We start from the raw sequence: 15,498 nt of genomic DNA on the forward strand, positions 1-15,498 counted from the left end.
ACAGTGATAAGGTTGGCTACTTATTTTACTTTTAATTTCATTTGAATTAGCTTAAGCAGCGTTTACATTTATTTTATAAATAAATTAACTTGCAAGTTATGAGGGAAAGACTTTTAAAGTTTAAATCTTCTGACGAAGATAAAGTAAAGAAGATCCTGCAATTTATGGAAGTAAAGCAGAATAAAATCCAGCAAGATCAGTAATATGTCAATTAATTATCTGCCACATTCCCATTTAAATTGGAGTCTTTGGAGGACGTGTTTTTTAGCACCCCTAGTTCTCTCATTTTTATTCCAAATACAATTTATAATTTGAATCACAGGGCTATTTTTATCTCTATGGTTAAGTATTTTCTCAAGTAGCAACTTTAACTGCTATACTTTCCTGTCTTAAAAGGCAGAACTCTTCTAGTCTAAAAAAACTCATTTGTTGAAATGGGGGGGGCTATTGTTTGAACCACTTAGGGGCTTTTAAAAACAAAAATGTCTTTTTTTGCGCTTTATGAAACAAAGTACCCTATATTTTGTGGATGTACAGCTACATTTCTCATGTAAGTTTGCGTAGTTTTAACACAAACATTTATTTTTCATATTGCACCAGTACAGTTAATGAGCAACCTGTACTTGTGTGCTTGTTTGTTCTGTTTAAAATGTTTATTTTGGAATAAAGAGGTTAATATAAAAAATATTTTTTGTCCGATTCATCGATTAATCGAAAAAATAATCGTCCGATTCATCGATTTTTAAAATAATCGTTAGTTGCAGCCCTAATGACAATGTAAACTCAGCTTTGCATTCTATACTTTTAAGTTTACAGTTCCCAAGCGTTCCATACATGATGTTGGGTTTGGTTTAAAGTTAACTTTATGTCTGTCCTGTTTGCCGAACAGTAACTCTGGTTAATTATTTGGCTCCTGAAACAAAAAGTTTGGAGCTCCAGTTTTGGGAGTTTTTATAACAGTGCTAGCATATTTTATCTTGAATGTTAGACATTTTTCCAGTTAAATAAAATATGTCCCATGTTATATCTGCAGCTCTTCCTCTTCTTTGCAGCATTTGATCATTTCATCTTGCTCTGATATGAATCTTTAAAAAGCTCACCCCGTGCTTCTTCACTCCTTCACCGGGAACATCTCCATCTAACAAGTGATTAAATAACCCTGGCCCTCCCCTCTTTGAAATTTAGGACATTTCTCTTCTCATTTTCCGCAAGAAGATGTGTGTATGAATAATAAATGACCAGGCACAAAGTGTAAAAGAGACCAGAGAGAACGAGGAGAACTTCAAGTTTCAGTCATGCTTTGGGGCTCAGCTTTAATAAACAGCATGATAGCTTTTCAGGGACTTGGTAGATGAAGCATAGTTTAATGTCAACCCAAAATAAACAACCTTTTATCAATGTGTAGATATCTAACAGAAGCACTTATAGTATGCATAGAAATTTTATGTGCTGTTGTGTGATTCATCTTGTGGGTTCTGGCCCCTGGTTGGCTGTGTATTAGCATTTATGACCAAAATAATAAACCCTGGCAGTAAGAGCTCTTCAGAGAGCAACATAACTGAAAGACAAATAACAGATTAAGAGCAGAACAGTGCCCAACTTTTTAGAAACTGCATTAAATATGTATTTTTTTACCATTAAAGAATCAACTCATTCAAAACTTTTTTCATGTTTTTTCCCCTCTGAGTTGTAAGACTAGAGATGCCCGTAATTGATCTGCTGACAATTTAATTTTCCCTTTTTTTGAAAAGCCTGACATGCTGATTGAGATTTTTAACCAATTCTGATTTCTCTTTAAGAATATTTTACAGCTTTTCAAGCCTCCCTGACTTGCTGGTCATTAATTATAAATATTGTTGGTGGATTAAACATCGCTTCTCTCTGTGAAGGAGCATTCGGTTTAAAGCACGGTTATTCTAGATAAAAAAAGCAAAGACTTGTACCTTATGGAGTTAAAATTTTAAATGTGTTTAGCATCTTATAGCATCATAAGTGAAATATCGATGCATTCCCAGTAGACTGTCGATTTTTATAAGGCTATCAACAAATATTGGATATTCTTTGACTAAATATCACTCCTTATTAAAGCCTAAATTAACCCGACATAAAAACACAGTTTCTCTTTTGGTGTCATTTATGTCTTGCGTTTGTTTTCAAATTTACAGATAAATAAAATTGCTCACTATAAGTCCTCTTTCTATAGTTATAACTTTACTACCACGACCTTTAAGCCCTTTGATGTCTTTCAAAGATTAAAAAACAATCAGACTTTTTTTTTTTTTTCAGATTGTCCAGTGATAATAAGCTGATAATGTATTGATTTGGTCAGGTTAAGATTTCCAGTCATGTTTGATAAAATGTCGTCATTTGTTGATGAGTGAAATTCCACACAAAAAAAGTCCACTTGAGTTTTCTTGGATCTGAGATATATTTACTAATGTCTAATATTAGGTTTGTAAATCACACCCATCATGGCGATTCGATTCAGTATCGATTTTCTGACCCAACGATTCGATTATTTTCAATTCTCAAGAATACACCAGGTTACAATTCGATTTGATTAATTGGTTCTTTTTCTTTTTTTTACACCTTACAGGCTAGACAATGTTTCAAATTTGAAATAAATCAATGAAAGCTGTAATATTGTTATGCATTTTTTAGAGAGAAAAGTAGAAAAGTTGCACTCCACCTATTCCTAATAAAACCTCATTCACTGAAAAAAAAATCATCCCCCTGCGTTATAGATTCCGAAAGGCTTTGCATCAAAAAATATTGCACTAAATCAGTCCAATAAGTGCAATTCAATACCTCGGCTCCAGACGTCCCCGCCCCCTCCACAGACGCTCCATCGCACCTCTCCCAGATTGTAACTGACCGCAAACAGTGCCGCAGACAGGAGGCCGGCTTGGTTTGTTTTTATGACCGAAATTGCGGAAAACAACTCGTGAAGTTTGACCCGCTAGAAGAGCGAGGTGCGCGAGAACGCTGGGGACCTTTTTCCACCTGGATCTCCGCTCTTTTTGGCCCTCATGTGCCTCCGTCGTCGGTCTAAACTCGTCCCCACTTCCTCACCTCCTCGGCCGTATCTAGACCCACAGTGTGTAGCACAGACCACGCTTCAATATTGAGCATAAATCAAAAATGCCTCTGTCAAGCTTACTGCAACACACTGCTGTAAGAGTATAACCAGGAAGCGCGGTAGGAGGGCAAAATAGGTTTAGCGCTACCGCAGCACGGGAGGGAGAATTACTTCCAGGAGCAAATTGATAAAAATAGACCGGAGGGAAAAAAAAACATCAAACGATTCTCTTGCGGACGTATCGATGCATCGGATCGTTGGCAGTTGGATTGATGCATCAATACAAAACTATTATTATTTACACCCCTATCTAATATGTATTGTCAGCCAAATGGTCTGTTTGATGAAACCTCAAAATACATGTAAGATGTATATTTGGTCATGTTCCACTCATAGTTTTTCCTTTTCCTTTGTCCAATCAGGTTTTACCTACTTCTATAAAGGAAAGGACTATTGGAAGTTCAACAACCAGTTACTACGAGTGGAGCCGGGATACCCGCGCTCGTTCGTTAAGGACTTCATGGGCTGCGACCGGATGCCCAGGGACCCCAGACGCCCACCTGCTGACGATGGCAACTCGGACGTGGTGATCGAGTTGGACGACGAGCCCAGCACGGTGAAGGCCATAGCCATCGTCATCCCATGCGTCCTGGCACTTTGCCTGCTGGTGTTGGTCTACACTGTGGTGCAGTTCAAAAGGAAGGGCACGCCGCGCCACATACTGTACTGCAAACGCTCCATGCAGGAATGGGTCTGAGCCGTTCAGTGACTAAAAGTAGCCGGGCAAGATGAGACGCTGACGGGGTAAAGAAAAAATTAAACAAAACGGGACAACAGCCGTCACTTTTCCAGGAGGACAGCTGATTCTGGAGCGCTTTATAAAAAAAAACACAGCCATGCCTCCTCCTGTCTGCTGTTCTGATTCTTTTGGTCAGACCTGCAGAAACAGCCAGACGTTCTGACTGTGATTCAGAAGATCCCAGAACTGAACACTGACTCTGTTAGCCCCCGGCCTTTTTAACTACACGGGAGCAGAAGGGATCTTTGCCGGAACGGACCTTTGGTCCCAGACAAAAAAGAAAAGAAAAAAAGGCGGAAAAAAGAAAAAAAAGCACGAGGGTCAGCATCACTTTGTATCTTGGAAACTTGACTTCCTAACCCCTTCGTTTTTATTTTTCTGCCCAATCTGCTTTCGGTCAAATGGAGTTGGACTTTTAGGGGAATACACACTTTTTTCCGTGGGACACTGTATTGTCATTTCGCATATCAGGTTTTATAGACAGTAATTTCTATTCTTTTGATGCCCCCCCCCGCTCCTGTCTACAACCATATCACCTTGTTACCAGTCATCAAAAGCCTCCCTTTATTTTAGGTTTTTAACTAGTTGTTTATGGAAAAATATTTAACCTACGAATGGAAGTCCTCAGCCGTCCCTTTAAGAAACTCCTGAGACCAAACTAAACCAAAAAAAGTTTCTTTTTTTTCCAAAGAGGATCACAGTTTCCAATTTTATGTCATTTTTATTTCTGTTCTTCTTTCGGTTTATTCTTTCCCTTCTCTGGATCTTTGCAGCGATTAAGAGTCGGGGAGCTCTGACTGTTGTGGCAGTCTGTTTGAGACACAGGGGCCAAATTATTCTGCAATATTTTAACTCGCCTTAAATATAAAGCATACAACTTGAGCTTGGTTTTACTGTTCCTTGGTTTTATCTCTTTCTTGTCTGTTATTTTTATTTGTGTATTGCTTTTTTTTTCTGTTTGTTTGTAAAGAAGCTAAAATAAGTGCTTCTAGTGATTGGTATTTTCTGGATTTTATTACACTACGCAGAATAATCAGCACTGGTTTGCTGATCCATTCTGGATACAATATACAGTAGGTTCGGCCTGTATTGCGAGTAATGTATTGTATTGTCGGAAGGTTCTGGAGTAAAGCCACTATTTCCGTGTGTTAAGATATTTGTTACTGTCACTTTTCTTTTCTTTTTTTTTATTTCTACCATGCGACAGAAACAGGCTGATGGCAGTCTGGGTCTCTCTGAATTTGTCTTTTGCTCATTCCCTACGGTTTGATGAAGTGTTTCTTTCTAAATGGTTGTTCTGTGAGGTCATCTGTGAACAGAAACATTTCTTTTTAAAAGTTGACTGCCTTGCTTGAGAGAGCGCAGAGTTCCCAGAATGCTTTTTTGTCTTGCAGCGTAGGACCGACAAAGCGAGACAAGTCAAGATCAGTGCCTGTGTCAACGTGCATGCAAGCATTTACTGTACAAACAGCCGGTTCTGCTCTACGTGGCTTCAGAACCTCTCTTTGAAGGAACTTTTCTCTTAAAAAATGCTGTTATTTTTGTACCTTTTCAGTGTGTCCTAATTCCCATACCTTCCCCTTTTCTAGGTACAATGATATCAAAAGTAAAAAAAAAAAAAAAAACAATTATTCAAGTGGTACCTTTTGGGATTTATTCAGGAAATCAAACGATCGGCAAGTCAAATTAGCCTGGACCGTCCGCCGGTAGGCGGGCTGGGTCCTTGCAGTCTTTGAATGTGTGTCCGTTTTCATGCTCACATTCGGGTTTTCCTTTTGTTTTGTTTTTTTCTAGTCCAGATGGGTGTCTCACCATGGTTTTCTTTGTGTAAGACTGTGAGACATCTAGAAAAAAAGAAAACATGTCCTGACTGAATGAATAAAACTGATCAATATTCAATGAGAACCTGGTTTCAATCTCTTTGTTCTTCTTTGGACTAATGTTTAAGGGCATTTAACAAGCTAACAGGTGAGTACTTGTCATGATATGAAACATCAGTTGAAGAGCTTAAGCCAAGACAAATCTAAAAAGAGTTTTGAAAAGATTTAAAACAGGGTTATAAGAAAGTAATAAGAACGACTAAACAGGAAACTTTCCAAAATATGGCCGACCACATGAGGATGACATGATCTGAGAAGCTAAATACATACAAGGACTAGATACTGTGGTTAATGTTGACAGACACGGAGCTGAAATAAAACGGTGCCCGTCATAGTATATTTATGTGCTAGCGTAACCAAGTAGAAATCAATTCCTCCATTTTCTGTCCCACTTATCTTTGTCTGGGTCATGAGGGCTGTTGGTGCCTATCTCCAGCTGTCTACGGGCGAGAGGCAGGGTCCACCCTGGACAGGTCACCAGTCCATCGCAGGGCAACACAGAGACAACCATTCACGCACACCTAAGGAGAATTTAGAGAAGCCAATTAACCTAACAGTCATGCTCCGACTGTGGGAGGAAGCTGGAGTACCCGGAGAGAACCCACACATGCTCAGGGAGAACATGCAAACTCCATGCAGAAAGATCCTAGGTTGGGAATCGAAATCGGAACCTTCATGCTGCAAGGCAACAGTGCTTCCCACTGCAGCACCGTGCAGCCCCCAATAGAAATACAGATCTTGAACTAAGGATACAAGGCTAATCTTTACTTAATTTTTAGGTTTTGCAGTTTGAAATAAAACATACTGAACAGTGCAAAAACGATTCAAAAATAAATAAAAAATTGTTTAAATGAAGTGTATTTAACCTTTATTTGAGCCGGTAAATAAGATTATTTGCCAATGCAATTAGTTTTTCTACCCTTAAATTAAGATATTTAGATAATATGCACTTGAAATAAGAAAATGCAATTTTTTTTTTGTCATGAGAAATGTAAATTGTCTTGTTCCATTGGCAACGTCTCTCACTTAGCTCTTCAATTCATGAACAAATGCACACATTTTAAGAAAAAAATGGCTTATTGAGATTTAAATTTTTTGCTGTGAACAAAGATAGGAGGTGTAATGCACCAAGCTGTTTCCGTTTGCCACTGGTCTACATCTGTCATCTAGTAGCCACCTTCTGAACACACAGAGGGAGCCTTGGATTAAAAGTTAACCTAAATCTCACTAGTTTTTTTTTTTTTTAGTCTTTAAAATACCTTCAGATATTAAGGTCGAGACATTGAGGTTAGCACCTTTGTTTTTGGTGTACTGTACAGTATTGAAGATATGCAAGTTAGATTTCCTTGGCTCAAGTAAATTTGCATGCCTAGTAACCCTGGCCTTTATCTCTGGAGGTTTAAAGAGAAGCTTGAGGATTCAAGTTTACCTAAAATTGACTAAAGATTTCTTTGTATAATATCGTACGGTTCTAAAAGTGGAACTAAAATCAGCAGATAAGACGTTATCAAAAACTGGAAGTTGTTTTATACAGAGAAAACATCCTTCCATCAAACTTCATAATAATCGATGGCTCTATTCCCAGCACAGTGGTAAAGGGTTGTAGCCTTGTGAGTGAAAAACACTGTAGATGCACAAATAACAGGAGTATACAGCTTTTTTCACTTAAATATGTAATAAAATCCTTGTTTTATTTGAAACCTGACAGCGATCCTGTTTTTCCCCTGCCCTCCCTCAGCCTTCGCACACTGTAAATAAAGGCTATTGGCTTGAACCGCCGTGTATACTCTGGACTCCAGAGATTAACTTCAGCCGCCGCAGCAAAGGAAAATAAAAAGCAGAGTTTGATTCAGAGAATTGTGTTGGCGTGAGCTATGTGAGTTCAGCGGTCCCCTTGTAGTGTGGCGCTGCATTTTATTTTGGGCAGCATAATAAAAAAAAAAAGAAAGGAAATCCACGCTGTAGATCGATGTACGATCCCGGCGGTGCAGCCCTGGCATTTATTGTGGACTGAATGAGAAACAGGAGCTGCAGAATGTTTATTCTAGCTTTTCTGGGACACATTTGACATACAGTTAGTGACAACGCAGTGGGTGAGGTCAAGCTGCAGTTTACTGACTGCGGTGCTTGTGTGTATGGTGGAAATGCACTCTTAGGGATAGCATTTGATTGGTTCTCATCACAGCATTGTTCAGCAGCAGAATTGATTCTGCTTTCACACATATTATGTGCTTAGCTATGTTTAGATCACTGCGTTTTTTAGAGGCTTTTCCTCATTGTGTGTGTTCTCCCTCCGATGCTGTAAACAGAGCCTACAGTGGGTGTTCAAGCACCTCATGGCGTTCCTCCTGTTTTTGCTGCTGAGCTCACTTTCTTTATGTAGCAATGCATCCTATTGGAAAGACTTTTCTGTGTTTAAAAGCAGAATAATAGTGCTTTACAATAAAAGGAAAGTTTTAGAATAATTTTCTTTTTTATTAAACTTAATATGTTAAGTTTTTTTTTTGTAACATGAGGTTACAAGGACATGGAGGCTGGGGTAAACCCTCTGCCCCCAGCAGTCTCTTCTGCCTTTGGCAGTGGTGCTAAACCAACCAGCATTAGCAAATGTTCTCTCTCTCTCTTTTTTCTTTCTTTCTTTTTTTTTCTTACAGTGCTTCTATTTTCGTAAACATTCTCCTCCTCTTCCTGCTGTCGTTGGCTCAGACTCTGAATGATTAACACGGGACCATAAGGCGTGTATTTTCATTTAACCTGAGTCTTTCTGTATCTCAGCTAAATAAACCCGCATTGAAGGGAGCTTCATCAAAACCCAGCATCCCTAAGCCACATTATCACCACCGAACATATTTGATGTGTTTCTTTGATCACTGTGCAATTCGGATGGCTTCAAAGACTGTGTTTGTGCCGTGCCATGTCAGTTGTCTTAAACCATAAACTGAAAGCACACATATGCATTCAAGAAACTGTCTAAATGATAAAAAAATGTATATTAATGAAAATTTAAAATGGCTAAATATAGTTTAAAAATCTCTAAATAGTGAACCTTAGTTCTGCTGATAAAAATCATTGTATTATTGCAGTTGAACACATTGTGAAGGTTGATACTGGGGCAAAAAATCACCCTTCTTGAAGGGCAATGATCTTGAACATGCAGCTAGAAATCAATTAGAGAGGTTTATATCAACAAAGTGCATATGCTGATGGTCTAGTTAAAGCCCACACCTAAATTAAAATGAGAAGCTGGGACAAGAGCTGTATATACATATATATACACTCACCGGCCACTTTATTAGGTACCCCATGCTAGTAACAGGTTGGACCCCATTTTGCCTTCAGAACTGCCTCAATTCTTCGTGGCATAGATTCAACAAGGTGCTGGAAGCATTCCTCAGGGAGTTTGGTCCATATTGACATGATGGCATCACACAGTTGCCGCAGATTTGTCGGCTGCACATCCATGATGCGAATCTCCCGTTCCACCACATCCCAAAGATGCTCTATTGGATTGAGATCTGGTGACTGTGGAGGGCATTTGAGTACAGTGACTTCATTGTCATGTTCAAGAAACCAGTCTGAGATGATTCCAGCTTTATGACATGGCGCATTATCCTGCTGAAAGTAGCCATCAGAAGTTGGGTACATTGTGGTCATAAAGGGATGGACATGGTCAGCAACAATACTCAGGTAGGCTGTGGCGTTGCAACGATGCTCAATTGGTACCAAGGGGCCCAAAGAGTGCCAAGAAAATATTCCCCACACCATGACACCACCACCACCAGCCTGAACCATTGATACAAGGCAGGATGGATCCATGCTTTCATCTTGTAGATGCCAAATTCTGACCCTACCATCCGAATGTCGCAGCAGAAATCGAGACTCATCAGACCAGGCAACGTTTTTCCAATCTTCTATTGTCCAATTTCGATGAGCTTGTGCAAATTGTAGCCTCAGTTTCCTGTTCTTAGCTGAAAGGAGTGGCACCCGGTGTGGTCTTCTGCTGCTGTAGCCCATCTGCCTCAAAGTTCGACGTACTGTGCGTTCAGAGATGCTCTTCTGCCCACCTTGGTTGTAACGGGTGGTTATATGAGTCACTGTTGCCCTTCTATCAGCTCGAACCAGTCTGGCCATTCTCCTCTGACCTCTGGCATCAACAAGGCATTTCCGCCCACAGAACTGCCGCTCACTGGATGTTTTTTCTTTTTCGGACCATTCTCTGCAAACCCTAGAGATGGTTGTGCGTGAAAATCCCAGTAGATCAGCAGTTTCTGAAATACTCAGACCAGCCCTTCTGGCACCAACAATCATGCCACGTTCAAAGTCACTCAAATCACTTTTCTTCCCCATACTGATGCTCGGTTTGAACTGCAGGAGATTGTCTTGACCATGTCTACATGCCTAAATGCACTGAGTTGCCGCCATGTGATTGGCTGCTTAGAAATTAAGTGTTAACGAGCAGTTGGACAGGTGTACCTAATAAAGTGGCCGGTGGGTGTATATAAGTTTATAAAAATGTTACCTCTATAAATGTTCTTGCAAGACACTAAAACTATCACTGCAGATTTCTAAAGGTCTATACGGCCTTGTTTCCACCTCTAACGACATATGGCCTTTTTGATAAATGAGGCCCTGACAGCTGTAGACAGATAGAGGGAATTGGAGCCTGAAATTCAAATTTGATCATGTTAATTTTGGGGAAACATGCAGTTCTTTTGATAACACATTTTCCACCTAGGCTCCTCTCTCTTCTGCTGCTGCTGTTTCTCTTTAGCAGTATATCTCCTTTGATCAATAAACTCATCTGAAAACATACTCTCATGCATGGCAGCCTCGCTCATACCGCTCTATGCTTTTATGATCCTTATCATTCCTGGCAAGCTAACAGTCAAGCTTACTCTGACAGGGTAAGGGCAAAGTTCACAGAAAATCAAGGGTAGTTTTTCAACCGTCCTTCACGTCTATGGATTGGAATCAACCATACCTGGGATTTAAAATGTATTTTTCTTTCTGGCGTATTATATTCAATGTTTGATCGTATGCCAACCTTTCATGTGGGTTCTCCCACAGTCCCTCCATTCAGAGCTTCTCTCGCTCTCCTTCAAAGAGGAGCGGCGCCATGCTGTGATATTTTCACTTTTTTAGGAATGAAATAGAAAAGTTAATGTCACCATATGAAGTGTGACAGATGAAAGTCATCTACCGATCTCCCTCCAGTCCATTCAGAGGCACAGAGCTTTTCTCTGTATAGAGTAGAACACACTATCTTCATATCTGTGAGTGGTAAAATAACCTCTGAAGGTGCAGGAGACATTCCAGCACAGCACCAATGAATGTAAGAATCAATGACTCCTCTCCGCTGCAATGCACCAGGCTATACATCTAAGAAGAAATCACCATTTCTGGACTCAGCTTTTTTTCAGCAGGCTTCCCCCGACCAGACCAGCCAATAATCTGCTTTACAATCTCTATAATTTTCCCTGTTGGTTCCAAATATTGTTTTGTGTCTTGGAGAACTCTGCTTACAATAACACCTACATGCATATGAAAACACACCCTGTCCAGACTCTACATTCCACAGACAGTCAAATGAGACACATTACACTTTTGTTGAAAGAATTTCAACATTGTTTAGACAGGATTAAAATGTGTTTTTTTTTCTAGTTGGTGACATTTTGTTTAGCCTCTCCACCATGGTCGTTCTATTTCTAATTCTCCGGCTGTCTGCTGCTCTGATGCGTTAGATACCATGCTCGCGTCGTTAACTTCAGTGGTATGGGGCTAATGGACTGACGCGCAAAAGTAAATTGGTTTAGCCAAGAAAAGAGCTTAATGAAGCAAACAAATAATTCTTTACTGTACATTTTCATGCTCCCTGTGCTGTTTGTTTGCCTAAACTATGAGTTTATTGGTTCTTGGGGCATAGCAGGATACAGATGCATCTCAATCAATAAATGAAACACTAATATTAAAACTCATGAAGGTCTTTGACTAAGAGCAGCGACTGTTTTCTATACACACAGCTGCACTTTTTCTTGTTTTATTAGCTTTTTTTTAATCTTCCTTAAAAAATTAATAACAAAATATGGTACACAAAATATAAATTATTTATAGAAAGTACTTGGAGAACTAACTGAGAACTAATGAGTTGTAAACTTGTACTTACAGGCGAACACCCAGCCTAGTCTTATAATGAGACTAGTTACCTGGGAAACTCAGACTAACTAATGGGTAGATTCTGTTAACTTAAGGGTACAAAAAAACATTCGATAATGGTCAGGTTATCCGACTGATTATTAGTTCCTTAGTAACTATTTAATATGATGCTTGGCTCAACGAAGTCAGTCAAATATCAGCTAAGCGATAATTTGGAAATGAGTAAAGTAATTTTTCACAAGCTGTGACTTCTAAGGTTTAGGCTTTATTCAGAACCAACACTGAGAATTTCTTTTTTTTTTTTTTGCAGTGAAGAACCAGTAGTCCTCTGATAAATACTTGTTAACTGCCCTTTAGTTTCTTACTATTTCCTCTTCGGTAAATTTCTTTCCAATGGTAAATACACATTATTTCCTGATTAGTTACACTCGCTGTGTCTAAACGCTCCCTAAACCCTCTGTAACAATGAGCCATTTTTACTTGTATATTGGCCAAAGTAGCAGCTAAACACAGGATCTGGTTTTCTACATTGGTTTATTTTTGTTGTTTTGGGTGAAGTGGATTTGTTTGGGTTGTGGTTCTTTGGTTGGCCACATCTTGTTTTATTTTTGTAAAAAGGTAAATTGATTTCACTTTACAATATTTTTTTTTGTTTATTTATAAAAGGGGCATTCATGGCTTAAAGGAATAGTACACCCAAAACATGATTAGCCTTCATTTTCTACTCACCCCCATGCTGAACAACACTCTGGAGTACTTTTTTGATATCTCAAATGCATCTGGAGATCTGGGAGGCTTCTTGCTGTCTGCTGACATTCAAATAATGGAGGTCTATGGTGACCGAGGCAGAAAGGCCCATAAAAGTCCACAAAAAACGTGTCAATATTCCTCCATACTGCTCGTCCAATGTATTCCAAGTGTCCTGAGTGGGTAGCATCCAGAATTTACTCGAAACGAAGTCATTTAGAATGTTTTTAGAGCATAAACAGTAGTGTATAGGATTTCCTGAAAGCGCGCACATGCGCGTTCACCACGCTACGGAAGCCGGCAGACCAAACCAGATGAAAGTGCGCATTCAGCGTCTGCTCTGCCAATAATGCAAGCGTAGAAGAACTGTGCTGTTTACCTGTGCAAAGAAAGAAACAACGAAAGAAAAATGTCGGAAGACTTCAGTGTTGAGGAAGAGCATGAGTTCTTTGCCGAGCTGAATGCGCTGGTTTGGTCTGCCGGCTTCCGTAGCGTCGTGATCGCGCATGTGCGCGCTTTCAGGAAATCCTATACACTACTGTTTATGCTCTAAAAACGTTCTAAATGACTTCGTTTCGAGTAAATTCTGGATGCTACCCACTCAGGACACTTGGAATACATTGGACGAGCAATATGGAGGAATATTGACACGTTTTTTGTGGACTTTTATGGACCTTTCTGCCTCGGGCGCCACAGACCTCCATTATTTGAATGTCAGCAGACAGCAAGAAGCCTCCCAGATCTCCAGATGCATTTGAGATATCAAAAAAGTACTCCAGAGTGTTGTTCAGCATGGGGGTGAGTAGAAAATGAAGGCTAATCATGTTTTGGGTGTACTATTCCTTTAAAGATTTAAAATATTTTGAAATACTCACCTCTGCTGTTTTACTCTCCATGCAGGTGTGTACAGGACTGTACCATTAGATAATTGAAGAGGGGGGAGGTTGATCTGATGTATGGTGTTTTCTTTATTGATTTTGAGTATTTGTTTGGTGTACTGTTGCACCCAATGTGACCCCGTGTCCTCTATTGAGATTCACAGCCAGCTAAACACTTTCCTGCATCACTTCCTCCAAGGAACAGGCGTGTGTTGTATTTGAACAGGATTTAATGCAAAAAAGTGTGAAACTGAAACGATACAGAATACATAAAAATATTACTACACAAACAAAACATCAGAATGAATAAAATAAACGTTTTCTTTGTGTAAAACATGCATTTAAATGGTAACTTAAACTTAGCTGTAGCATAACATCCACTCTAATCTAACTCCAGCGTATTAAAGCAAACAACATATCAAACGTCTCAAATTTACAAAAATAATCAGATATATAGTATCTAGAAACCATAAACAATTATGTCTCTTACTCATATTGCCACTCAAAGGGATGGAAAGGAGCGGATGGATGCAGATGAAATCCAAACCATACTCATGCCTGACTCATGGCAGTAACTTCCTGTAACACACCTTCTACTCATTCACTGGCTCAACCTAGCGAACTGTGCAAACATGCGCCCCCTAAGGGCCTGGAGAAACAACAACATAAAAAAAGAGCTCCAGCACATTTGGATTGAATTAAAATTTTTGTTTCTGTATTTATTGGTAAAATTATTTCTTAAGTAGTTGTTTTTTTAAACCAAAATTTCCTTTTCTTCTTATTGTGAAGCTGAACAGCCTTTTAAAAATGGTTTCTTCCAATTTAGTTCCTCCTCTATTTAAGAAACATGTCTGCCATTGTTCTTGGTTGGTGTGGTTTGGTTGATGTCCTGCACAAGAAGAAATTAAAGTTTTGTTTGCTGAAAACTCTACAAAGCATGTTCTTCTTTCAACCCCACCTCCAAGACTGCTTGGCCTCCTGACAAGCATGTGACACCCTCCATCACTATTTAGATGATTGTTAATTTTCTCTCCCTGTTGGTCGGACTCTGACTCTGGCTCCCTGCACATCTTTGTGCTCAAATCCCACGGTGCTTTGTGAGGAGAGCTCTTGCAAAGCATTGCAGCATACAGGTGCTGGTCATAAAATTAGAATATCATGAAAAAGTAGATTGATTTCAGTAATTCCATTTAAAAAGTGAAACTTGTATATTATATTCATACATTACATACAAACTCATATATTTCAGATGTTTATTTTGTTTAATTTTGATGATTACAAATGACAACAAATGAAAATCTCAAATTCATCATATCAGAAAATTAGAATATTACTGAAGACCAATAAAAACAAAGGATTTATAGAAATGTTGGCCAACTGAAAAGTATGAACATGAAAAGTATGAGCATGTACAGCACTCAGTATTTAGTTGGGCCTCCTTTGGCCTGTATTACTGCAGCAATGCGGCGTGGCATGGAGTCGATCAGTCTGTGGCACTGCTCAGGTGTTATGATAGCCCAGGTTGCTCTAATAGTGGCTTTTAGCTCTTCTGAATTGTTGGGTCTGGTGTATTGCATCTTCTTCTTCACAATACCCCATAGATTTTCTATGGGGTTAAGGTCAGGAGAGTTTGCTGGCCAATTAAGAACAGGGATACCATGGTCCTTCAACCAGGTACTGGTAGCTTTGGCACTGTGTGCAGGTGCCAAGTCCTGTTGGAAAATTAAATCTGCATCTCCAAAAAGTTGGTCAGCTGCAGGAAGCATGAAGTGCTCTAAAACTTCCTGGTATGTGGCTGCGTTGACCCTGGACCTCCGAAAACACAATGGACCAACACCAGCAGATGACATGGCACCCCAAACCATCACTGACTGTGGAAACTTTACACTGGACTTCAAGCAACGTGGATGAAGTGCCCCTCTTCTTTTCCTCCAGACTCTGGGACCTTGATTTCCAAAGGAA

At 39.5% G+C, this 15,498-nt stretch overlaps 1 protein-coding gene across 2 annotated transcripts in view; it reads left to right on the top strand.

Annotated features, from left to right (window-relative positions):
- Nucleotides 1-5,783, top strand: part of LOC119795984 (matrix metalloproteinase-16-like) — a 103,313-nt gene extending 97,530 nt beyond the window's left edge. For both annotated transcript variants that reach the window (XM_038304262.1, XM_038304264.1), the window contains one exon: nt 3,502-5,783. In XM_038304262.1, coding sequence (XP_038160190.1) covers nt 3,502-3,836 — 335 coding nt within the window. In that variant the 3' untranslated portion in view covers nt 3,837-5,783. The remainder of the gene's footprint in view (nt 1-3,501) is intronic.
- The last annotated feature ends 9,715 nt before the right edge of the window (nt 5,784-15,498 follow it).

The sequence above is a fragment of the Cyprinodon tularosa genome, unplaced genomic scaffold (genome assembly GCF_016077235.1).
Source record: "Cyprinodon tularosa strain WSP-4 unplaced genomic scaffold, ASM1607723v1 ctg53, whole genome shotgun sequence".
NCBI classification, from domain to species: Eukaryota; Metazoa; Chordata; class Actinopteri; order Cyprinodontiformes; family Cyprinodontidae; genus Cyprinodon; species Cyprinodon tularosa.